Source organism: Neolamprologus brichardi, chromosome 1, assembly GCF_056152115.1.
Source record: "Neolamprologus brichardi isolate AB-2024 chromosome 1, ASM5615211v1, whole genome shotgun sequence".
Taxonomy (NCBI): domain Eukaryota; kingdom Metazoa; phylum Chordata; class Actinopteri; order Cichliformes; family Cichlidae; genus Neolamprologus; species Neolamprologus brichardi.
The window spans coordinates 1,646,090-1,672,369 of record NC_142104.1 but is presented as its reverse complement, the minus strand read 5'-3'; the positions used below and the strand labels follow the sequence as shown (position 1 = coordinate 1,672,369).

At 41.8% G+C, this 26,280-nt stretch overlaps 1 protein-coding gene across 2 annotated transcripts in view; it reads right to left on the bottom strand.

Moving 5' to 3' along the window:
- Nucleotides 1-26,280, bottom strand: part of adamtsl3 (ADAMTS like 3) — a 214,425-nt gene that overhangs the window by 38,169 nt on the left and 149,976 nt on the right. For both annotated transcript variants that reach the window (XM_087833725.1, XM_087833320.1), the window contains exons 10-17: nt 24,635-24,746; nt 24,406-24,544; nt 22,128-22,178; nt 19,876-20,086; nt 19,350-19,497; nt 18,291-18,375; nt 7,662-7,945; nt 7,453-7,582 (exon numbers count right to left, since the gene is read on the bottom strand). In XM_087833725.1, coding sequence (XP_087689851.1) covers nt 7,453-7,582; nt 7,662-7,945; nt 18,291-18,375; nt 19,350-19,497; nt 19,876-20,086; nt 22,128-22,178; nt 24,406-24,544; nt 24,635-24,746 — 1,160 coding nt within the window. The remainder of the gene's footprint in view (nt 1-7,452; nt 7,583-7,661; nt 7,946-18,290; nt 18,376-19,349; nt 19,498-19,875; nt 20,087-22,127; nt 22,179-24,405; nt 24,545-24,634; nt 24,747-26,280) is intronic.

The window sequence follows — 26,280 nt, the reverse complement described above, 5'->3', positions numbered from 1 at the left end:
CCGGGCCAAAGCCCGGTCCGTGGCCATTTGGTACCGGGCCGTGGGAGTTGAGGCTCGGGTGTGAAATGTATATTTTTCAGGGTTTTTATCCTTAACTCTGTTTCCCTGGGTCTTTCCAGTGTTGTAGCTGTGTGTCTTATTTTGAAAGAAATATTTACACGTTACCATAGCGACCAGAGAGCATTAAGGGGCAGAGAGGAGAATGCATTTCCATGTACACATAGGTATATACATGTAAATACACACACGTATGTGCTCAGACAAAACAAAAAAGAGAAAATACATAAAATAAAATAGTCTAAATGACATGAAGTAGGAAGAAGTATAACATGCGTATTAGTTCCTACCCCATGCTCCATTCTATTGAATCCCACTGTTCATTGTTACCTCTAACTCCCATCATCACTTACCCCACACAGCAAACAAGGAATGAAGGACATGTATTAGCATAGCTACAGTGATAGATAGCATAGTTACAAATACAATGGCTGATCAACTTTATCAGTTTCATATTCTTCCAAAAGCAGTTTTCGAAACATCTTTATCAGCTGACTAATGCTACATCCACACGTACCCGGGTATTTTTGAAAACACAGATTTTTCTATGTGTTTGCACCTTTCGTCCACACGTAAACAGCGTTTTCGGTCACTGAAAACGGAGATTTTTAAAAACTCCGGCCAGGGTGGATATTTTTGAAAACTCAGTTTTTGCATTTACGTGTGGACGAGAAAAACGGAGAAAGCGTCAAAGGTGTGCGCCTTTTTTGACATCACACTGTGCGCCACGTTATTGTTTCGGTGAAATGAATTTCTACAATACTGTTACTGTTAATTGTTCTCTCTGCAGTGTTTAAATGCTTACATATACACACACAGTTACTGTCCCTCCACACATACGACTCGGTTCTGCTTCTATGCCCCAGCTTTGTTTACTTTTTCCCACCGAGGCTTCTAGACTTCTGATTGGCCAACATTTCTACACGGTTAGGAATATAGCGCCACCTGCTGCTTTGGCATGTTCCTAGCAGCGTTTTCCTTCATTTCTGCCTTTACGTGTGGACGGGATTATTTTTTAAAACGAAAACAGAAAATCTCAGTTTTCAAAAATACCCGTGTACGTGTGGACGTAGCCTAATGCTTGAACATTGCTGTAGGTCCACAGGAAAACTGTTCCACAGTTTTACCCCACAAATGGCAACACAAAAGGTTTTAACCTTTGTCCGAGTCTTCAGGTTTAATTTTCCCCTCAGTTCATTGTCCCCTTCTCTGTCAAAAACATCCTCTGTTCATTTCCTGGTAACATATTGTATCTGGCTTTGTACATAATTTTTACAGTTTTATATTTTACAAGATCCATAAACTTCAGAATTTTTAATTTCAAGAACATAATGTTAGTGTGGTCTCGAAATCCTGCTTTAGTAATCATCCTGATTGCTTTTTTCATAATGGTTGAAGTGAAGTTTTGTGTGTATTTTCCCAGATTTCCACACAGTATTCCAAATATGGCAGTGTAAGTGTACAGTAAAGTACCCGGGGTGATTTGGAAGGAAAAAAATGTTTAGCTTGAATATGCTTTATGTGAGGTTTCCAGCAGATTTTGTTGTCTATTATCACACCCAGAAATTTTGTATGAGAGACTTACTTCAACATTATTTATCAACAATTGCTCCAGCATCTTTTTTGCAATTTCCAAATAACATAAATGTAGTTTTATTCAGATTTAGTGAAAAGTTTTCAGTTTAATCATTTCTTGTGTGACAAAAAAAGCTGCTGTGAATTCTCTCCAGCACAAAAATATTTGTATCATCTGCAAACAAAATAACCTGTAATATATCAGATGTTTTACATATATCATTGATGAACAGGATAAACAGCTTTGGTCCCAACACTGACCCCTGTGGAACTCCACAAACAATGTCCAGGCACTCTGATGTTCACCAGGCTTCACAAATCGTTGCCTGTCTCTCAAATAACTCCTGACCCACTCTAGCACCACTCCTCTAATGTCACAATACTCCAGCTTTGTATTTTTCTACTTAGTTGTATATAGTATTTGTAATTCTATTTTATTCTATTGTATTTTATTGCATTCCAGTGTTTTCTAATTTCTGCTACATAACTTTGCACTTTTGCTGTAACAAAACAAATTTCCCACCTGTGGGACTAATAAAGGTCATCTTATTTTATCTTATCAAGTAATATTTCATGATTGTGTCAAAAGCTTTTTTTAGGTCAATGATCTGTATTATTGGTGATATTTTCAATTAGTTCCATTAATGCCACAGATGTTCTTTCTGTTTGGTCTGAAACCACACTGACCGTCCATGATTATTTTATGTTTATCTATAAATTTGTCTATTAATGAAAACTTTTTCCAGTATTTTTGAAAATTGTGAAAGTAGAGAAACAGGCCTGTAATTTGTGAATTTGTGTCTATCTCCATATTAAACGGTGGTATTACTTTAGCTGTTTTCATTTGTGTTGGGAATGTTTGTAGAGACAAATTGCAAATGTATGTTAAAGGTTTGGAGATGCCATCGATCACCTTCTTAACGATTTCCATATCAATGTCATCAAAGTCTGTAGATTTCTTTGTTTGTGATTTCCCAACAACATCAATGATTTCCTTTTCTTCTGCCACCGTTAACAACATTGAATGAGGATTACGTTCAATGAGTTTATTTCAAGAGGAAGCTGCTAATAAAGTTACACAATTACACAGTGAATTCTTGTTTATTATTATAAACGTGAATTCACAGTTTTTGTCTTGGTCGTATCATTTTATTTTGTTGTATTTGTCTGCAGCACCTTAAAGGCCGGTCTGTGACATTAAACCGGTCGGTGGTGCAGATGTAGAGGCTGAGCCTCCCTCAGCTGGTTATGATGCTTCAATAGAATCTCAGGACTGTGACTGTCGACGGATGCTGAGACACTTCTGTTTTTTGTTTAGTGTGTTGCTCTGACATCAGCAGGAGCGTCCCTCGGTGCTCAGCAGCCTGCCGGCGTTCCCGGACGCTTCCCCGCAGCCCGGCCGTCTTATTGTGTTTATTCAGTAAACATGGCGATTACATCGGCCCACAAACTCTCGCTGCACTCCCGGCTCTAATCCACGTCTTCATCGGAGCTTTCCTCTACTGAGCTTAAAACAAGAACGAGCTTCGGTTTCAAAATAAGCGAGCATTATCTCACTCTCTGTTCTTCTGAGATCAGACCGTACGCAGAGCGCCCGGCGCCTCGTCCACAGGGTTGCGGCGGTGATTTAGAGACGGGCTGGCACAGCCTTATCTCCTCCGTCAGTCTACTGCTGACATCAGCGTTCCACCCTCTCTGCTTTCACATCTCATTAAGGCGCAGCAAAGAAAATCAGGCCAAATGTTGGCACGCACAAAAACACAAATTTTTACCAAGTTTTATGCTTTGGAACGTTTTCCATGAAGCACGTGGAGTTAAACACATCTGTGTGAAGCTGATCAGTCGCACCGACGGATCCCGTTGCAGGTCACAGAGGCTGCAGGTGACTACATGTAACTGGAGGTTTTTGGATGCAGCTGACAGATCACCTGAATGTGTTGTGTCAGCCTTACGCTGGGTTTTAAATGTACAGTAGGCGTTTGAGCTGTTTGACCTGAGACATCGTTTCCATCATCATCATCACAGGCTCTGAAAATGACTTTAAACCCAGAGGTCTATGAGGAGGGCGCGGCGTCTACATTTTAATATTCAGATCCTGTCACCTGTGTAAAAATGACTGTAATAAGTCTGTGGCAGGAATCCAGCATTATCATCTGTTCAGGTTGGATAACTGATGACTCGGTGGAGTTATGGTGTTAACGTATCTTCACTGACACACAAAGTCGACTGGATGAGTTTCCCGTCGTTCCTGTCCCTGAACTGGGAGCTGATCCAGTGGGAGTTTGTTAAAGCAGCGTTCTGGAGACGTTCCCTGGATTCCAGCTTTGACTGAACCGGCCTCCGGACAATAAAAGCTTCATTGTTGTTGCTCCGCCTTCGTTTTTGGAGCTTCTTTCAACATCATACCAGAATTAACTGATCGACAACAAAACTCGTCACTGTGATATTTCGAGGCAGAATGCAATAAACCACAAGTTTCACGTGAATTTGTATTTGAATGAAACAGGATAAAATACTGAAGTCACTGCATTTTATACGAAGTCAGAGGTCAGTGTGGAGAAATATGACTGTAAACTGTTAGTGGCTCATTTATGACCCTGTTAAAGATGGAGCCGAAGGCACCGCCCACCCTCACACATGAACACACACCCTTCCAGTGTTGGTCAAGTTACTTGAAAAAGGTAATCAGTAACTAATTACTGACTACTTCCCCCAAAAAGTAATCCCGTTACTTTACTGATTACTTATTTTCAAAAGTAATTAATTACTTAGTTCCTTAGTTCCTTTTTAAAAACACGATTTACAACCTGAATAGGTGATAAAGCGATAGATCTTTCAGCCCAATTCTACTTTTTCTGCATAATCATCATACAAAATGTAAACAAATGGAAAAGTCTCTTTTTAAAACTTGTTTTATTAGTTTTAATCTTTTAACTTTATGCATCAAGCAAAAATTTAATTATCTGCAACATTCTCTGACTGGAAGAAATTAGTTTAACATTTAAACCTATTTTCTGCACATTCCAGCACATAAAATAAAATATTTTTTGTGTTTACACTCAGTCTTTCAAATAGATGCAAGTAAAACACAGCAGAAAATAAATAAAGTCAAAGACTAGCGGTCCTGTTGCTCTATTTTCACCTGTAAAGCAGGAGTGGGGTAGGCGGAGGGTTACCCTGGTGCAGGTGTGCAGCGGTCAGTGGAAGAATCCGCGAGTTTCTCTGTGAGTTTCCCATCACGTCGTAGCTACTCGGTGCTTGTTTGGAAGTTTAGGGTTTTTCTCGCTGTAAAAAGAAGTTTTCTTCCCACGCACAACGGACACTAATGTTTTTGTCACTTTTTATGGAATCAAACTCAAAGTAAGGTCAGTACTTCCACGCTTTAAACGCTGCACGCTCATACTCTCTCTGCACTCGATATATGATCCATTGTTGATCTGCACACAGCTGTTGTCACGAACGTCGCACTCGCTTACGTCACTGTCATGAGACATTCTCGCAAAAAAATCACGGTTTTAGTAACGCAGTAACGCAGCGTTCCTACGGGAAAGTAACGGTAATCTAATTACCGTTTTTGCAATAGTAATCCCTTACTTTACTCGTTACTTGAAAAAAGTAATCCATCTCTGCACCCTTCACATGTACAGTAATGATTTAACTAACACTGATCAGTGTGTATGGTGTGTGTGTGTCTAATCGTACTGATGTCTGTTCCAGGCTTTTTACTGCAGAGTCAAATCTGTCTTTGGTTGTTGGAAAGCGCGTCTTCAATAATGCACACACTGTTTGTGGAAGTCATAAAATTGAAATCAGAAAGGTTTTCTAAAAACTCTTCTCTGTGAGCCAATAGGAGCCCAGCAGGTGATGTGAGCCTGCATTGGATATTCTGCTCAAAGGTTGACCGGCAGCCAAGCGCACAAATTACAGAGGACAGAAAATTCAGCTGTAAACACTCCAAGGCGTCGCAGAGGCCAAGGCTGTGGTTATTTCTGCTCGAGAGCGTCTGCTGGTGAAAAGAGATACTGGCTCCTCTGATTATTCATCTCAATCAAACGTCAACATCTAGCAGCTCGAGAGCTTAAAGATAGAATTGCATCTTATGCTTTTCATGTGAGCAACACTTGCTGTTCACATGATGACATCTGTGAAAAAAAAGGTTTTCTTGCTATTTTCCTGACTTTTTATAAGGGACAGAGTGTCCTGCATAAACTGCCATCACTGCTGAACCTTTACCCACGTATGCAGAGCAGAGCTGACAGATGAAGCAAACACACGGAAATCCCCAAAAGCTGCAGTTCCACTAATGTCCAGCAGAGGCTGTTCACAGCCTGATGCACATAGTGTTTGGTCTCTATACACACGGGTGCACATAAGTGGTCCGCAGGTGCACATTCGCTGTCAAAATAAAAGACGTGCACCAGATAAGAAGTTGCAACACATGTTTGCGTACATATAAAGGCTGTTTTTGTCCGCTACAGTGGGATTTTCACGGCACATTCTGCACCACATCTCTGTGCGTTCATCATTTGTTTGAAGCCAGCTCACCTCCTGCAACCACTGTTCTGAGAATAAGTGCTTCTTTTGCAGTTCGGACTCCTCCTGACATTTCTTTGAGGTCTTTGACATCTTTAAGAGTTCTAAACAAATGTCTGTCCTCCTCCAGAAAATCTTATGTACGCAAACGCGCGTTGCAACTTCTTATCTGGTGCGCGTCTTTTATTTTGACAGCGAGTGTGCACCTGCAGAGCACTTATGTGCAGCCCTGTCTATAGACAGTTTCCTACGGAGCCCTGCAGGGGACATGGGAGAAAAAAAAATTAAGACGGACTTTTGCGATTTTTTGAGATCTCGCAAAACAAACTCGGGATCTCGCAAAACTTTTGCGAGATCTCACAAAACAAACTCGGGATCTCGCAAAACAAACTCGGGATCTCGCAAAACAAACTCGGGATCTCGCAAAACAAACTTGGGATCTCGCAAAACTTTTGCGAGATCTCGCAAAACGAACTCGGGATCTCGCAAAACAAACTCGGGATCTCACAAAACAAACTCGCGATCTCGCAAAACAAACTCGGGATCTCGCAAAACGAACTCGGGATCTCGCAAAACAAACTCGGGATCTCGCAAAACAAACTCGGGATCTCGCAAAACTTTTGCGAGATCTCGCAAAACAAACTCGGGATCTCGCAAAACGAACTCGGGATCTCGCAAAACGAACTCGGGATCTCGCAAAACAAACTCGGGATCTCACAAAACTTTTGCAAGATCTCGCAAAAGTTTTAGCCGCATTCTTCGGATGCTGGCTCGAAGCCGACCGGGAGGTCGAGGCACGATGTGCCGGGAAAGCGATGTTCCTCCCGGCTGTAGTGGGTCTCGAGCTAACGGGAAGAATGCGGCTAAAACTTTTGCGAGATCCCGAGTTTGTTTTGCGAGATCCCGAGTTTGTTTTGCGAGATCCCGAGTTTGTTTTGCGAGATCTCGCAAAAGTTTTGCGAGATCTCCCAAAAGTCCATCTTAATTTTTTTTTCTCCCATGTCCCCTGCGGGGCTCCGTAGTTTCCCCCTTCATAACACCTGTACGGGGGGGGGAATGTTTTTGTAACACAGCTGTTTTGTATTAAGGCTTAATGTTTGCATTATTAGGGGCGTGGCCTGACACAGGCAGCTGTAGCTGCTAGCACAGCTATTAAAAAGCAACCCCGCCCTTCTTCCTTGACAGAAGAAGCTTAATATTCATGCTTGTGATGCACAAATGCTTCAGATTCTGCTCATGCAGACTGTGAGCTTTCTCCGTGTCTTCGGTGACCTTGCGGTCTCTTACCTTGGGGGGCACGGCTCAGGGTTACAGATGCGGATCATTACCGACGGCCTGCTGGATGGATCGCACAGAGCGTCGTCCACCTCCTCATCTTGCTTCCTGTTCACACACCTCACCACTGCTGTCTGCTTCCCTGGGCAGAGGAAATACAGAAAAATGTTTAGAGGAAGCATCAGCATTTCAGCCGCGAGCATCCGATCGGCAAACCTCACCGGCAGCACACGTGGCCGAGCAGGCAGCGAAGCCTCTGAAGTCCCAGCTGTGCAGGTCGTCAGCCTGGAGCAAAGGAGCGCCGTGGTCTCGGACTGCGGTGGCTCTGGTACACGGCCCGTGGTTGCAGGGCCTCTCCAGCTGGGGCCTGTCCCCGCCACACTCCTCCTCTGGAAGGTCCACCTCCGTCTTGGTGAAAGTGAGCAGCACCTGACATTTCACCTCCCGAGTTTGCCTGCCAGGGCCGCAGGTGATGCTGCAGGGGGACCAGGGCCCGGGTATGAATCTGCACAGGACGAGAGCAAAAGTCTCCAATAGGTCCTTCAGTGGTGACGTCACGCGGTCACTTCAATGTCTGCAAAGCTCATTTCCAACCTTTCTTTTGTTACGAGCTCAGCTTGCATCTGCAATTTATTCATTTAACATTTTTAGAGTGTGATGAATATTTCATTTGCACCAAAGACATTACAGTAAAGTAAAGCTAAACTTCTTTGGCTTGAATGGACCTGTGGGTGACCACTTACATGTGTGACTGCTATAATCATGCTTACATATCTGTGTTAAGACAAATGTGCTCATCATCCTGATATTTCTGGTCACTCTCAACATTTTTAAGCGAAATAAAAGATAAATTAAATTAGCACACCTGCTCTAAAACCCACCTGAGGCTTTAAAACCTGAATAACTCAGTTTTTCTGGATTTTTTTGTCAGTAGAAAGTCTGCATATTTATACATATTTCAAATATAAAAGTGTTTCTCCACCATTCCTACATGTCAACATGTATGTGTTGTTTCCCTGTCATTGCGTGTTGTATGATGAGATCATTCGCTTGAGTCTCTCGACTGTAGGCCGTGACATCACTGTGACATCACCCACTGGTGAGTGGAGCCTCGGGCGGAGGATTTACATCGTTGCCAGCAAACTGGACGTGATGAGCGAGGACGCTGCTCACTCATTGGCTAACAACATGTGGTTGAGATGCTGTTTTCCAGAGGGGGCGCCCCCTGCTGGCCACTACAAATAATGCAGGTTTGAGGTACTTGGAGGAAAAGCAGCAGTAAAGGGAGCTTGTTGCTGGGCGGGAACTTTGGGCCAATAAAGACATGGAAAATTCCAGAGAGGATATGTTTCTGATAAATTCAACATTAAGTTTTTACATTTACATTTTGAATTTCACATTGTCCAACCTCCAAAGATTCATCAATAACGCCTGTCGAAGTGAACGATATTCCCAGATCCCAGAGCGACGCCTGAGTTTGAAAATCATTTGCAGGAAAAATCAAGCATTTGAAGTGATTCCCCTTTTTCCACTCTACAGTGATTTGTGGAATCAAGTGAACGTGATATGGTGGTGATATGTTTTTATTGATTAGCATTCAAATATCTCAGTGAAGACAGAGCAAAGATCTACCACAAAGCAAGAAAGCATGAAACAAGGCTAATCAAAAGGTATTGGCTGAAGCATTTGCTTATTACGCCAACCCTTTTAACAAAAGATCTTTTAGCATGCAGCTCCTGTACACAGGGCTCGAAGCAAATAATAAAACAAAGCAAAAACAAAACAAACAAACAAACAAACAAGAAAAAAACAAAAAAACAAAAAACTTTCCACCTTAGTAAGTAACTACATCAAAGCAAAAGAATCAAGAGGTTTTTTTTGTTTTTTGTTTTTGTTTTTTTTTTTGCTCTTTTCATTCTTGATATATATATTTTTCTAATACTCTATTTTTAAACATATTTTTAAACAAGGAAAATGAACTACACCTTTTTAAATCACTGTCATAACTATTCCACAGGTTAACTCCTCTAACAGAAACACATCTCTGCTTTATATTTGTCCTTATCTTGTTTTTTTTAAAGAAATCTGTTCCCCTTAAGTCATATTGACTCTCTGACTTTGAACAGCTTCTGAGTACTGGGGCAAAGCAAGTTATTTTGTGCTTTATACATTATCTGTGCCATTTTATATTCAACTAAATCATAAAATTTCAGGGTATTCAGATTAATAAACAAAATGTTAGTTGGTTCTATATAGTTTGATTGGTTTATAATTCTTATAGCTCTTTTTTGCAACTTGAAAATAGGAAGAGTGTTCGTTTTATATGCATTACCCCATATCTCCAGACAGTAAGTCATATATGGAAGCAACAGAGTACAATAGAGTGTGTATAATGATTTTTTGTTCAGGACATGCTTTGTTTTATAGAGAATAGCAATGGTTTTTGACATTTTTGTTTTCACATGGTTTATATGAGACTTCCAACTCAGCTTATCATCAATTATCACTCCAAGAAATTTATTTTCGTACACTCTTTCAATTTCAATTCCATTAACCCTGATTTTAGATACATTTTTCATTTGTCTAGTGCCAAAAATAATCAACTTTGTTTTCTTTATATTTAATGATAACTTATTTACATCAAACCAGTTTTTTAATATATTTAACTCCTTTTCCGCTGTAGTCAGAAGCTGTTCTAGGTTTTTACCTGAGCAATACAGAGTGGTATCATCAGCAAACAATACACATTTTAACAGTTTGGAAATGCTACATATGTCATTTATGTATAATATAAATAATTTAGGGCCCAGCACAGAGCCCTGAGGAACACCACAAGTTACCTTCAACTGCTTAGATTTTACATTATTGAATTCGACATATTGATATCTGTCATCCAGGTAACTTTTCATCCACTTGTATGCTAACCCTCTTATGCCATATCTCTCTAGTTTATTCATTAATATAGAATGATCAATCGTATCAAACGCCTTTTTTAAGTCTATAAAAACACCAACAGTATATTCCTTATTATCTATAGCATTAGATATCCCTTCTACAAGTTCCATCACTGCCATCGAAGTGGACCTTTTCACTCTAAAGCCATATTGGTTATCACTTAGGAGATTATGCTTCTCAATATATTTATCAAGTCTATTAACAAATAACTTTTCTAAAATTTTTGAGAACTGTGGGAGCAGTGATATTGGCCTATAATTGGTAAACTGACTTCTCTCTCCGTTTTTATGGATTGGAATAACTTTTGCTATTTTCATTTGTGAGGGAAATACACCAGTTTGAAAGGACAGATTACAAATGTATGCGAAAGGTTGCACTATATATTCTATAATACTTTTAACTAATATCATGTCAATACCAAAACAGTCAGTGGACTTTTTATTTTTAAATGTCTTCACAATGTTAATTATTTCTCTATGAGTTACAGCACCAATAAACATGGAGGACACATTCTGAGTAATATGTTTATTTAGGTCGTTATTATTTCTTGTCTCTGGAATTTCTTTTGCTAAATTAAAGCCAACATTTACAAAGAAATCATTAAATTCATTTGCAATGTCTTTAGTTTTATCAAGCACAATATCTTTATCTTTTTTAAAATAATCTGGATAATTCTTATTTTTTGAGCCCTTTTTGATTATACTATTTAATATCCTCCATGTTTCTTGTGTGTTACTTCTACTTTGCTCCAATAATTTGTGGTAATATTCTTTCTTACTTGTTCTTATAATATTTACTAATCTATTTTTATATAACTTGTACTTTATTTCAGCATCTTTTGTCCTCTGTTTTATGAATCTCTTATATAGATTATTTTTCTTTTTACATGCATCTTCTATCCCCTTTGTGATCCATGGCTTATTTGATCTGTGATGCTTTCTAGTGATTTTCATTAAAGGACAATGTTTTTCATATAGTGAAATTACAGTTGATAAGAATGCATCATATGCACTATTTGAATCTTCATTTGCAAAAACCTCATTCCAATTGTGTTCCTTTAAGTCCACCTGGAGGGCAGCAATGGCTCTTGTTGTTCTAAGTCGTATCATATCAAATATTTGATTCTTTTGTTTAGTTTTAATCCCAAAATAATTTTGAAAAATTGCAAAAACAGGAAGATGATCGCTTATATCAGTTATAAGAAGTCCACCTACTATTTCATGGTCAATTTTATTTGTGAATATATTATCTATCAATGTAGCTGTATCAATTGTTATTCTACTTGGTTTTATAATTACAGGGAAAAGGGAGTTACTCTACATTGTATTTATGAAATCTGTTGTTTTCTGATGTCCATTTGGGTTTAGCAAATCTATATTAAAATCACCACAAATTATTTGCACTTTTTTATCATTTAGGTTGCTAAACATAGCAGCAAGTTTTTCATTGAATGTCTCAAGGCATGAACCTGGTGTCCTATAGATGCAACTTATAATTATATTGTTAGCTTTTTCAACATGGATTTCAATAGTGACACATTCCAATACGTTATCTATGGTGCTTGACATACATTCAATCAGACTACATTTCAAAACTTTATCTACATATAAGGCAACACCGCCTCCTTTTTTATTCACCCTGTTCATTGTAAATAATTCGTATCCTTCCAGTTCCATTTCACTAATTTTCTCATTATCGAGCCATGTTTCTGATATTGCAATTATATTAAACTTTAACTTACTTAAACATTCTGTAATTTTAGAAAATTTTTTATACAGGCTTCTACTGTGTGTAAAACCGGCACACACAACTCTGTCTATGCACAGCAGATAATATGATGGACAAACACACCGTCACACTGAGGAAACAGCACAGCCAACGCCGCTGGAATCACTGCTGCCTGGCAGTAAAGCGAGGAATAATAACTGGAGCTGCTTTATGTAATGACAGCCTGAAGCCGCTGACTGGCAGATGCACAGCAGGAAATGTGCGACCGTGAGCTTGTTAAGACAAATAAGCAGAGAGATAAGTTCCCTGGAGGTCCGACGCTCAGCTCCCTGGAGGGGAGGTGGCATATATTTAGACACAGTTCTGTGACTGGGAGGTAGAGCTCAGTCACCGTCTGACAGGTGAGACGGAAACGTGCAGAAATAAGGAGGGAAAAATGCAGAATATAGCTGCGATCAGGCTGGATTTATAAAACCACGGTATATGTGCACGATCAGCCACAACATTAAAGACGCCTCGTCTGCATCGTCTCCACCGCACCGAGGCGTGACTGCAGGACTTCTGGGTAATCCTCTGATGTCTGTGGTGCGTCCCACAAATGATTGACAGGTCTGGGAGTTCATTATCTGTAATGCTAATGCTAACTAGCTTATCAAGCTGCATCCACGTGTCCAAATTCATGGGCTGCATCCTCCCGAGGACCCGGCCTTCGCGGTCTACGTGGGTCGGGTCCTCAGAAGGTCGTGTAGGCCGGAAGTAAACGGCCGTGAAATTGGACGGTCTAGCCTTCTGATTAGCGTCACCGCTGTCTCGGTGGAGTTTAATAAATTCAGCCGTCTGCTCCTTGCTATCTAAAATATAACAGGACACTGGAGGAAACTCTCGACCGTCTCACACTTCTGTTTAATCAGTTTTCTGTTTGACGTTTATTCAGCTGTGTGAAAACCAAGGAGGAACCCACCTGGGGGATTAATAAAGTTTTATTTAATCTAATAACTTTAATCTCAGCCAAACCGATTTACTCACGAACAAACAAAACACTGAAAAAAGCCCAACAATAACATTTTTAGGTTGTCTAAGTGACTTATATATTACATTTAACCTGAGCAGCGAAAGACCACGGTGATGTGAAAATGATGTGCCGGGAGTTGTGCCGTTCTCGGCGGCTTCAGTGACCCTCGAGCTCCCGGCGAGCTATCGAGCTGGTGGGTAGCAGATGCTCCGAAAACGTCGAAGCATTTTTGCAAATATGCGATATCTTGATAAACGAGCAGATATTTGATGTTTACACAGCTACTTTCTGGCCTGAAAATATGTTAAAAGTTTATTTTGTGACCCAGAAAGATTAGTAAGAGTAATTTTAAAACTTAGTAGCGGCCGCCATTGTTGGAAACTGGAGTTTGGCTGGGCCACGCTATGAATTCTGGGATATGGTGGGCCACGAAGGACACACCCGACCCATCCTTCAAATTCGGGGAAAAGGAGGACGCATTTGTCGGCTGCATTTGGAGGAGTCTACGAATTTGGACAGCCTTCGGCGCGTCGCTGTGACGTAATCGGTCTACAAATGCGGCCGCAGGAGGATGCAGCCCATGAATTTGGACACGACTTCACCCAAGCTGGAGCTCAGACTTCCTGGACAATCTGTTAGTGCGGCTAACCTCACAGCAGCCATATAATCATCCCAAAAAGGCTCCAACAGCACAAACATAGTCCAGATGTGCAGTTCAGGTGAAGCCTGTGTCACCATCCACCTGTCAGTCACAGAGGCCACGCCCCTAATAATGCAAGGGTGTGGTCACGTTTATATCTATGCTGCTGTCAGCTGTGCTCAGGTGGAATGGATAAACGCAAAGAGACCCGATGAGCATCAGTCAGTGTTAACAGCACGCGTTTCTCCCCTTTAATATGCTTTTTGCAGCATGCGGTGTAATTACCACGTTTCCAGTATGAGCCTCACATGCTCACCAAATTAACGTGGCTCAGATAAGATTCGCTTGGCTGCGTGTGAAGACGATTTGTTGGCGCCCGCTGAGGGCGCGTGCGCGGGAGGTGTTTCGAGAGCGTGTTTGCAAAGTCTTTGATGAGCAAATGTGTGTCTGCCAAGTGTTTGAGGTGTGTGTGAGCTCAGAAAGCTGACGGATCCCAGGGAGGCTATCAGAGCTGACCAGACCCTGAGCAGCAGGAGATAATCACATGCTTATCATCAGCCGCGGTGGGAGAGGAAACACAGCCAGACAGATTCACACAGTCCTGGTGTGTGTGTGTGTACCTGCAAAGGGTTTATGCTACCTGAAAAAGAAGCGTAGACTGCGTCAGAGCGACATGAAGCTCTTACACGGTGTTTCAAGACTTCTGGGTTCAAGTTTTACTAAATGAAACAAACGTGCTCTTCAGTATAAAAGCTGAACTCTCATCTACAAACGTATGAAAGTATGGAGACGCCCAATCAGGCGCTCCCCATCTGCTGTAATGACAGACACAAACTTTTCTGCTACATTCACACTGTCAGGACAAAACGTCTAAAAATACTTTGCAGCTGTAACAGCTTCAGCTCTTCTGGGAATGCTTTCTGTAGCTGCTGGCAGGATGACATTGTATCTAATTTGTATTATTTCTTTATCTTGTCAAGATCCATGTCATGATTGTAAATTGTTTTGTACATTACTTTGTTTGTTTTTTGTAGTCAATGTTTTGGTGCTTTTATTTTGAAAGTCACGTTCGCTTACAAGTTGCGCTAGTTTCCTCTTTGGGTAAAAAGAAGAAAAACACCTGTAAGCGCGCAGAAAGGATGGTTTTTATTGAAAGACATGTTAAGTGGACTTTAACTACACACGGTTAAACGGTTAAAGGAAACCTCCCTTTTTGCAGCCAACGAGGTATTTATTTATTTATTTATCGTGTTTGTTGTACAGTGTTTTTACTGCTGTGTCTTACGCTGAGTTTTATTTTGTTAATGCTGTATAGTTTTCACGGTGGCTTTGGAGAGAAGTCTTCAAATAAACCAATGACAGAAAACCACTTGCGTCTGCCTGTGCTTCGAGGGAATTATACTTTCCACAATATTTCGCAGTGTGTTCATGGGAATGGTTGACCATTCTTCCAGATGTGCATTTGTAAGGACATTTCACAGGTGGCATCAGCACCACGCTGGAGTTCACTGAGCTCCTGAGAGCGAGCCGCTCGTTCACAAATGTTTGCAGGAGCTTGATTTCATACACCTGTGTCCATGGATGTGATGGAACAGCTGAATCAATCATTTGGATGGGTGAGTGAATACTTCTGAGGTAATAAACCTCAGAGAAACAGGCTGTGGTCTCCTCACTTTTAAAGTGCTTCACTAACCGCTAACAGCTAACACATGATGAAGAACACTTACTGCTGAAGAGACAGAGTGAAAGAGCACAGTTTATCCTCGTTTTACCAACACTTTACTCTGAGCTTTTGTTCTGTCACCAGTTAGCGAGCGTAAGCTAATGTAGGACTAGCAGTAACCCACCAACCAAGTCAGCCACCTCATGGTGTGAGCGTGACGTTTTTGGAGCAGGGTCTACAGGGTCTACAGGAGGTTAACTGACCTGGGTTTGGTTGAATGTGCACATGCAGCCTGATGAAAGCCACGACTCTCTATGGACGATTAAGTATCAACAAACTGATACGTCTCGTTTTCAGTCACAGGATGTCGGAGGCTGAGTACTGAGACAGCTGCTGTCCTGGAGGAGACAGGAGGTCTACACAACCTTCTGATGTGCTCTCGGTCCAGCTGCTGTAACCGGGTCATAAATTACATATTGTTATAATTACACGTGTTATAGCACCCAAACCGTTCCTTTATACCCGACTTTTAGGACCTCCAAGCCTGTAGTTATGTTCATTTTCAGTTGGAGCCCTTCTTCTTTGGTGCAACCCTATAAATATGGGGTACCCCTTTGGCCTCCCCCCTTTTCTACTCTCCCTGTGGGAGAGGTGGGTGTCATTTCTCTTCCAACACTGTAAAACACACATATACTGTATATTTAGCCACCCTGATTATTGTCGTCATGGTGTCTTTGCTAGCTCCTGTAAATGTGTAGCACGTGTGTGCTGCATGTGTGTTACAGGCACAGTCAATGCTAGCATGAACAGATAATTCCTGCTAGCTTGGAAGTTGCGGTGGGCTGAGCTAACCCTCGTCCCTCCTGGTTGCATTGGGTCGTAGGAGCTGGAGCGAGCAAGTTGGAGGTCTTTCTTTCTTTTTACCTTTCATCGTCAGACACAAGCAGGAACACAGCGGTTACTCAGCCACCAACTTAATCCAGGAGAACAATAACTTATGACCAACCTCAGGCCTGCGTGAGGATTGTTTGAGGAGAAGAGTTCTCCAAACACGACTTCCTCCTGAATCACCCAAACGAAGACGGCTTGGGATGAGTTCAAGGAAAAATTATTAACAAATGCTCATCATGGGTAGGAACTGTTAAAGCACTGAGCGCTGTGAACATCATCTTCTTCAGCTCATCACTCATCTCCACCCTGCCTGCACTCACTTCTCCATGGAGCCTATCCCGGCTACCGTAGGGCAGGAGGCGGGGTCTACCTACAGCCTGACGCAGGGCTAAAGCTGGACAGACACTGTGCGATTTTTTCAGTGGCGTTATTCAGCTTCTGCTCAAACTGCACGATTGACTCGCAGGGGTTAGGAGTTCATAGGTCACGATGCTCTGATGCGACCTGAGTGCTCACACTGTGCGTCCATAACATGAAGCTTATAACAGAAAATCTGTCGCTCGCTCTCCGTCTCTGTCTTTCACTCACACAGACACACCACCATCAACTTTGCTAAATTGCTAATGAAAAACATGATCAGGCAGCTGATTTCATATTAACTATTTTCACGGTTGTTGTGGTCGTGATGATTTTGTGAGGCCACATCAAAAAGGCTCGGATGAGCCAAAGTTCCACAACTTGTGCCTCCATCGCTTGTGTCCAGATCACACGCCGCCATGCTGCTCCGTCTTTTCACTTCCATTTCTGTGTTTGCGCGTGCGCAGTGTGAGAGGCTGCGGTGACACCCTCACGACGGCCGACAGGATTTCAAACAGGTTTGATTTTCTTACGACCAAGCGACTGATGATCGGCAGCTGGTCGTGAGGTGTTAATTGCTTCCCGTTACCTCACATATACTTCACCATGCACGACGCACGACTGAAAAATCGGCTCAAAATGAGCCAAAAATGGCAGAGTGTGAGCCCAGCTTTACACAGAGAGGCTCTGCCCAGGTGGTGGGGTCGAGCTCAGGGCCTTCTTTCTGAGCTCGTGCAGCAGAGCTAATCAAACGATAAAGATCAACAATGTTTTTGACCTGATTGTTATCGTGATTCTTAGATGCCTCTGATTCCTCATATATATTAATGTATATAATATATTAAATTATATGTTAATATATTAATTAATATATATATATTAATTAATATATATATATATATATATTAATTAATATATATATATATATATATATATATATATATATATTAATTAATATATTAATATATAATATGTTATATTTATATATATATATATATATATATATATATATATATATATATATATATTAATTAATATATAATTTAATATATTATATACATTAATATATATGAGGAATCAGAGGCATCTAAGAATCACGATAACAATCAGGTCAAAAACATTCTGTTATATAGAATTATTAATATATATATATATATATATATATGTATATATAAATAAAATGTTATATTTGGTGTTATATAAATGGAACTGAAATACACACAAATGTGTGTGCTGTGATAAACTAGAACACATCTGTCACCATGCAGCACATCTGTGCAGAGCTTTGTCTACAGCACTGCTGTGATGTGCTGCAGACAAAGGACTGAATGAATGGAGACACCTTTGAATGGATCAGGTGTGTGTGTGTATGTGTGTGTGTGTGTGTGTGTTGTAAAGTTAAGATGCATTGTGAAAGCAGCTGATAACAGCAGAGTTAATGAGGGGATGATTCGTATTTATGAAAAGAAGACAAGCTGTTTATTAAAAAGCACTGAAGTGTTGAGAGCAGACGATAACCCTGACAGCGTCGTATCCTGAGCTCACAGGATGTTTGCTTCTGTCTTCAAATGCATCTGAGCGACTGTCTGTGTGTCTGCACTCACGTGGGGTTTTCTGTAGCGGTGTAGTGTTCCTCCAGTTCGTGGGCTTGTTTTGACCAGGGAAGCTTCGCCTCCACCGGCAGGGACTCTGACAGAGACAAAAGAAAGACGTCTGACACAGCTGCTGATGTTCAGCATCAGCTGCTCCGAGCTCGGCCGCAGCTCAGAATTTTGTTTCTTAGCAATAAAAAGTTCAGCACTGGAAATATTTTTGGTACTTTTAGAAAAAACTTTTTCCATTATCACAGCAACAAGTCCGTCAGATTCAGTCTCACATTAAAGGACATCTACAGCTGGGAGGGAGGCCGGCCTCCAGATGGATGTTATTTAACCAAGACACACATTTCATCCTCACATTTATCTCCTGTCTTTCATAAAGTTCACAAGACAGATTTAAATATTTGCTAAAGACCCTCCTGTGCTCCACAGCTCAGCGCTGCCCTAATAATTTTAAACAGTCCACTGTACAACGAGTGTTTTCCAATTAAATCACATTTACAGCAATAATACCACACACACACACACACACACACACAATTAAAACATCTCATAATGTTTGTAAAATAAACATTTAAAATTTAAAATGCTTCTCAGTTGTTCTCTTAGCTTATTTAAAACACACACACACATTCTTGTTTTGTCATTTTAGTGAGGACATCTCATTGACATAATGCTTTCCCTAGCCGCTTAACCCAAACCATCAAAAATGGACACATAACCCAAACCATAACCTAACTGTAACCCTGACACTAAAACCACATTGTGAGTCTCAGAAATACCTTCAAACTCATTATACTAACATTCAAATTTTTGGTCCCCACAAAGATGTCTAAACAGGTAAACACACACACACACATTCTTGTTTTGCTATTTTAGTGAGGACATCTCATTGACATAATGCTTCTCTAGCCGCTTACCCAAACCATAACCTAACTGTAACCCTGACACTAAACCACAGAAATACCTTCACACTCATTATACTAACATTCAAATTTTTGGACCCCACAAAGACATCTAAACAGGTACACACACACACACTGCTGTAAGTCCTCAGTGTCCCACCTCTGGGCTTGTGGCAGGCCACGGGGACCAGGCAGTCCTCCTTCACGTGAGGCTTGAGTGACGGTTGGCAGCCTCCGACGTGCTGCCCGCGGTGGTCGATGCACAGAACCACTCGGTAGCGCAGCCCTCGGCCACACGTCACCGTGCACTGCGACGGGTAACACACACACACACGTTAACCATGTTCAGTAATTAAGGCTGCATCAAACTCTTGCTGTCAGTGAATCGAGCGCTGATTGACGCGTTGGTCACTGAGCGTTTGAACATCACTCATCCAGAAACGCTTTAACTGCTTAGACACAGTCAGAGTCTGACCTGCCACTGCAATGGTGAGTCTGTTTTTAGACATGCACCACATGCAGTGAGACGTGTGATGTTTCTACAAAACACCCTGTTATAAATGTAAGGCAGTAGTAAACAGCATAGTGGATGTTGCTTTGTAAATCACTGACTATATGTTCAGAAGTGATTTTGTTTTATAACCTTGCAGCAGCTTTGATTATACTTCACGATTACAATCACTGACCTGTGACCACTCCATGGCCACCCACTGGGGGCAGGCGAAGGTGTTGCAGATCTGTCGGACGACAGGTCGCGGGGAGTGCGTGCACTTCCACTCGTCCACCTGGGAGAACTGCCCGTGGGCGTCCTCCTCCACGCACAGCACACTGCGATCTTGCCAGCCCCCATTTTCACCACAGGACACTGAGCACTGGGTCCAGGGGCCCTGCTCCCAGCTGTGCACACACAGAAGAGGCTCAATGAGTTTTATGTACCCAGATACTAAGTAAGGTGGAGGTGAGGAGGGGGCAGAACCTTCCTGCATGGAAAGAAACACCTGGAAGTGTGGAGCACGTGATTGGGCAGCGAGATCAGCAGCACCTGTGACAGGCAGCTTTAAAATCACTCGACTTCAAACCAGAGAACAAAAACTCTCATATTTTTAGACCCTTTCCTTCCCCCTGTCCTCGCTGCTTTCATGTCTGATCAAAGGTCACCTTATTTCATAAAAGCTGTGAGAATAATCTTAATAAGTAATGATGTAATAACATTTATGCACCAACGTGGAACACGTCTGAATCCCGTTCCTTTCCCTGGAAGCCTCGTGTGGATCAGTGCAGGCCCACATCCAGGTGGGAACACGAGGGTGGGGGGAGACGGAGAGGCAGGAACGTGTCGCCTGAAATACGAAGCAACTCTGACACTTTTCCACAGCTAATGTCGATTCCACTTTGCACTTATGTAAGCTATAGATTCAGCACTCAGTGAGTACAAGCACGCCGTTACACTCTGTCACACAGAAAGGAGGTCAGGGACATTAACGAGGCCATTTCAGGACAATTAAGACTGCAGGACTCTGTCTCATTATGTTGTAATTAAATTAGATAAGTGTGGTGATTAACAGTCTGTCTCATTGCAAGTGGTGCATCAGCCTCGATAGACTGCAATCAATGCGCGTTCCACATCCGACGGCTTTTAGAGCTGGAAGCATCGCTGCATAACTGTCTTTGTCTTTCTCCAGCTCCTTTTTCAAACCAGGCTGTCTGCAGACACGCTCATTATGCAACTCTGCTGACAATGACAACGATGTCTAATGCTTCTAATGCAGTCCAACAAAATGCTGGAGATTCGCACACTGCGAGTTCAAAGGTAGGTCAAAGGTTAGAGTGGCCGATGGGTGCACACAGTTCAGGACTGGGGGTTTATGTGCTGCACGGTGTATACGTGAGGCTACACTCATAGAGATGCTTTCATCTGCACAAAGTTTGCAGCTTTAAGTGTGTGTTTCTGGAAAATACACACATTTTAAATGAAGCTCTTCAGAATATCTACATTTATATGCATGCATGTAAAAATCTTACAACAAACAAGCTTCCCAATGAAACCCTAGACCCTCACTGTGCACCAAGACCGGAGCTCCGCCTCCTCAGATGGTCTGTTAGCACAGTGACCTCACAGCAGCCACGTTATTGGTCACATGATATCATTAAAATGCTCCAACAGCACAAACGGTGCAGAGGTCCAGTTCAGGTGAAGCTAACAGACAGCTAGCAGAGGCCACGCCCCTAATAATGCAAACTTTAAGCCTTAATAAGCTTTAAACAGGTGAGTTATAAAACCATCCTCCCCCTGTACAGGTGTTATGAAGGAGAAATGACCCACAGAGACCAAACAGTTTGTTTCTGCTGTGAAGTTTTAACGTGGGAGTCTATGGGGACTGACTCACTGCTGCCTCTGCTGGACGTTAGAGGTACTGCAGGCTTTGCCACTTTAATTTTGAGGCTCTAAATATGACACCATCACGTCAAAAATAATAATTCTCTCCTCTGTTAGAGCGTAACAGTCACCAGTGAGACCAGCGCAGCAATCGCTGCCGAGCTGGAACTCCACATGCATGAACTTATTTTTGGGAGGAACTCCAAAATTCAAACACAAACGGTGGAGCTCTCTCTCCCTAAAGACCAGAAAAGAGGCTTTTGTTGATTGAAGGGTAACGCTGTGGAACACCACGGAGGAACTCTTTCATTTTTCTCACAATTGAAGATGAAAAGTCAGACTTTTGTGGAAGGAAGATTTTTTTTAAATAACACACAATGTGTAAACTCAGAAAAAATCATCTTAGCAAAAACTAACAAAGTATTTTTAACTATAACTGAAAATCTGATCGCAGTGGTTTGAGTGTCTTGTGTGAGACTCTAACGTAATTTATTTTTACTTTCGAGTGCGTCGAGGTTCGTTTAACGCTTTGATTTTATCTCGAGAGTTAGAGGTACTCACCGAGGCAGAGGCTGGAAGCGGTCATGAGGCATCACTGCTTTGAATCCATCACTGCAGGAGACAAATGTGACAATGATAACCACACAGCAGGCTCAGAGGTCATACTGTACATGATAAGTGCCACTTTTGTCCTTCAAAGTCAGAATAAAGTAATCGGGTATGAAAGGCAAACACTGAAGACGTTGTTATTTAGGATCACTGCTTCTTAGTTTGATGATAAACGTCTCTGATAATTCCACTTCTTGTTTTTTTGGCCTGGTTTGTAGTAATCTGGATGGTTTTGGAGCCGCTGTGACCTCATGGAGGTAACGGGGTTTAACCTGCCTTGAATCGCCTGCTAGAAAGTCCAGATGAAAGCTACACGAAGCTTCGCTAAGAGCTCGTTCGAGGCTGGCGGTGCAGATGAATGTCTGCAGCGTATCTAACATATATTCAAACACTGTTAAAATCACTATCAAACACATTCTGTCATATTTGTTTAATAACAAAGGCTCTGACACAGCTCAGGTTACACTCGTGTTCACAATCTGCTTTGTGCGACCCCAATAAAACCCCCAAAGACAAAACGAACGAATATAAGAAAGACGTGAGCTCATTTTGAATTTGAAGGCAGCAACACGTCTCTAAAAGCTGGACAGCTGTGACGGTGTGTGAGCTGAGAGCAGCTGCAGGGGGACGAGGTTCCTGCATGACGAGCTTTAACCTGCACGTGTGGACGGCAGACTGAGACACGTCACTGCCATCAAATTCAAAATGAGCTCATGTTTGATATGAAATATTAAAATCTGTCAGTTTAAATATTTGATATGTTTGCTGTGTTCTGTTGTATATAAAATATGTCTTTATGTGATTTGCGAACCATCGCGTTGTGTCTTTATTTACAGTTTAGGCAGTGACCCGACCTTTGATACTAAACTTTCAGGCTGAATGCGGCTCACAGACTCGTGCATCTGTTAGATCATCTGAATGAAGACGTGTGCATCCACTCAACTGGATCTTTCTTTCTATTTTTTCAAAATATGAAAATATTCCTCACTGATGTCAATGAAACCACTATGTGAGACGTTGGTATTTGATCCAGGAAGGCCAACAGTGGAGCTGGCGTGCTGTGGTGTCAATGTGCCAGATTTAAAAACGTTGATGCTAATCTGTCGGCTACAGTTAACACGCTGCAGCGGAGGAAGGAGACGATGACTATCAGAGATGGGCAGTAGCGCGTTACTGTAATCCGATTACTTGTTTTTTTTTACTGTAATCCGATTACTTTTTTCAAGTAACGAGTAAAGTAAGGGATTACTATTGGTAATTAGATTACCGTTACTTTCCCGTAGGAACGCTGCGTTACTGCGTTACTAAAGCCATGATTTTTTTGCGAGAATGTCTCATGACAGTGACGTAAGCGAGTGCGACGTTCGTGACAACAGCTGTGTGCAGATCAACAATGGATCATATATCGAGTGCAGAGAGAGTATGAGCGTGCAGCGTTTAAAGCGTGGAAGTACTGACCTTACTTTGAGTTTGATTCCATAAAAAGTGACAAAAACATTAGTGTCCGTTGTGCGTGGGAAGAAAACTTCTTTTTACAGCGAAAAAACCCCTAAACTTCCAAACAAGCACCGAGTAGCTACGACGTAATGGGAAACTCACAGAGAAACTCGCGGATTCTTCCACTGACCGCTGCACACCTGCACCAGGGTAACCCTCCGCCTGCCCCACTCCTGCTTTACAGGTGAAAATAGAGCAACAGGACCGCTAGTCTTTGACTTTATTTATTTTCTGCTGTGTTTTACTTGCATCTATTTGAAAGACTGAGTGTAAACACACAAAAATATTTTATTTTATGTGCTGGAATGTGCAGAAAATAGGTTTAAATGTTAAACTAATTTCTTCCAGTCAGAGAATGTTGCAGATAATTAAATCTTTGCTTGATGCATAAAGTTAAAAGATTAAAACTAATAAAACAAGTTTTAAAAAGAGACTTTTCCATTTGATTACATTTTGTATGATGATTATGCAGAAAAAGTAGAATTGGGCTGAAAGATCTATCACTTTATCACCTATTCAGGTTGTAGATCGTGTTTTTAAAAAGTAACTAAGTAATTAATTACTTTTGAAAATAAGTAATCAGTAAAGTAACGGGATTACTTTTTGGGGGAAGTAATCAGTAATTAGTTACTGGTTACTTTTTTCACGTAACTTGACCAACACTGGTGACTATAAACAGGTAAAACAGTGTCGATGCCGAAGCTGCTACGCTGCAGCCAGCAGCGGTCCGCACCTCTCCGGGCAGGGGTCCATGTTGCACTCTTTGAGCTTTGGAGTGGGTTTGGTGTTTTCAGGGTAGCTGTCACAGTGGTGCTCGGGCAGCGTCTGGTTGGACCGGATGTCTGTGCACTCGGCAGAGTTCAGCTGGTAGCCTGAGGGAGGGAAGCGACCACGCTGTTACCGCTCTTACACTCTAAAAGTGAATCTAAAAGCATTTTTAATCACGACGACGGTCAGCTCACCTCCTCCGCATGTGACCGAGCAGGGGAAGAAGTCCGTCTCTCTCCACTGGTATCGAATTGGTTTGTAGAACAGAAACTGGACAACGGTGTCCTTGAAGCCTCCGTACTTTATCTGCACAGCACAACAGAAGAGGGTGGACACAGCGGGCAGAGGGGAGAAGGACAAAGTCAAGCTCTGCATGGTTTATCAAACCAAATCTACCGTGTAATTCACCCGTTTTTAAGCATTTAGTCCTAAAAAGATGAACCTGCAAAAATGCAAAAAGATTTAAGGCTTTTGAAATTCCCATCATAAAGTGAAGGATTTGATCCTTACAGCTTTCAAACTGTTGCTTTGGTAAGACGAGCACTTTCCAGCAGCCCTCCTTTTTTAATATAGAAGGCGTTTGAGTCATTCATCACACACTCTGCAGCTCTGGATTAGATTTAGCTTTGTGCACTGAAAGTATCGTCTGCACACCGAGCTTTCAGACAGATGGTAATGTGTCATATTTGTCACCAAAGTAATTGCAATTACAGAGCGTAACTGATAGCAAACCCGCTGCTGCTGGGCACCAGTGGGCACAAAGACGAGGAAACAAAAGAGCCGAAGACAAGACTGAATAAGTTTCTGACTGAGCCGAATTAATAAAACAATGCAACACTTTAATCTGCAAAATTCTGCCCTCCAGCCTGCATGAAATAACCATAATCTGCAGCTTGTGCCCACATCGGCGGGCAGAGATACTTCTACCTGAGTAACCGGGTCCAGGCGGGTGAGGATCAGCAGCAGACGGACGGTGGTCAGCGCTCTGATCCCAAAACGAAGCGGACAAATCATCCACACAGCAGAGAGGCCACTTTTGTTTCTCTGACGGGATACGATGGAGAAACTGCGTCTGCTCCATTAAACTGTCGTTTATTTCCTGAACAGTGATGACAGCGGCTCCATGTTAAAGGAGTTTCTCTGCTGTCTGTGTCACTCAGGCAGCTCAGAGCAGCCTTTGGTTGGATGGACTTTCTAGAAACCATCATATTGATTGATGATGGTTTAGCTTTTTTAATTAATCTGCATCTGGAAACTCTGACTTGGAGATTTGAGCTACAAATCACGTCACGATCGACCGTCTGCGATGTCTAAAAACTTTATGGTGCAAAGTTTAAACATATTCAGCGAGTGAAATTAATATTTCTATTGAATAAGACGACCTACTAATACTTGTGGTACAACTTTTCATATGAAAATAGCATTTTCTTCATTTGTGTGACTAAAAATTTCACATTAAAAGGTTTTGAATATGATTTCTTTTACATTATTGTGAAATTCAACTATGTACAGTTCAGAAACTGTCTTTTGCGAGGTTTTTATGTTTTTACTTTTTCATTAGTCCAAACTTTGGACCATACAGTTTTTACACGATGGGCAGACGATGAGCAGGAGCGCACATCGATCGAGTTGTTCTGCATCTCCAAGCTTTAACGTCTTCAGACCCACACAGACTTTTCCACAGATGTTTAGAGAAGAAGCGAATAATAATTTTGGATTCAGCCGACTGTCGACGGCCCACTAAGAGCTCGTCTTTTCTATGAGTGGAAAAAAAGGAGGGCTGTGATGCTGGTAGTACAAAGTGGAAAATGCATTTCCACTTAGGCCTCATTGACAGAAA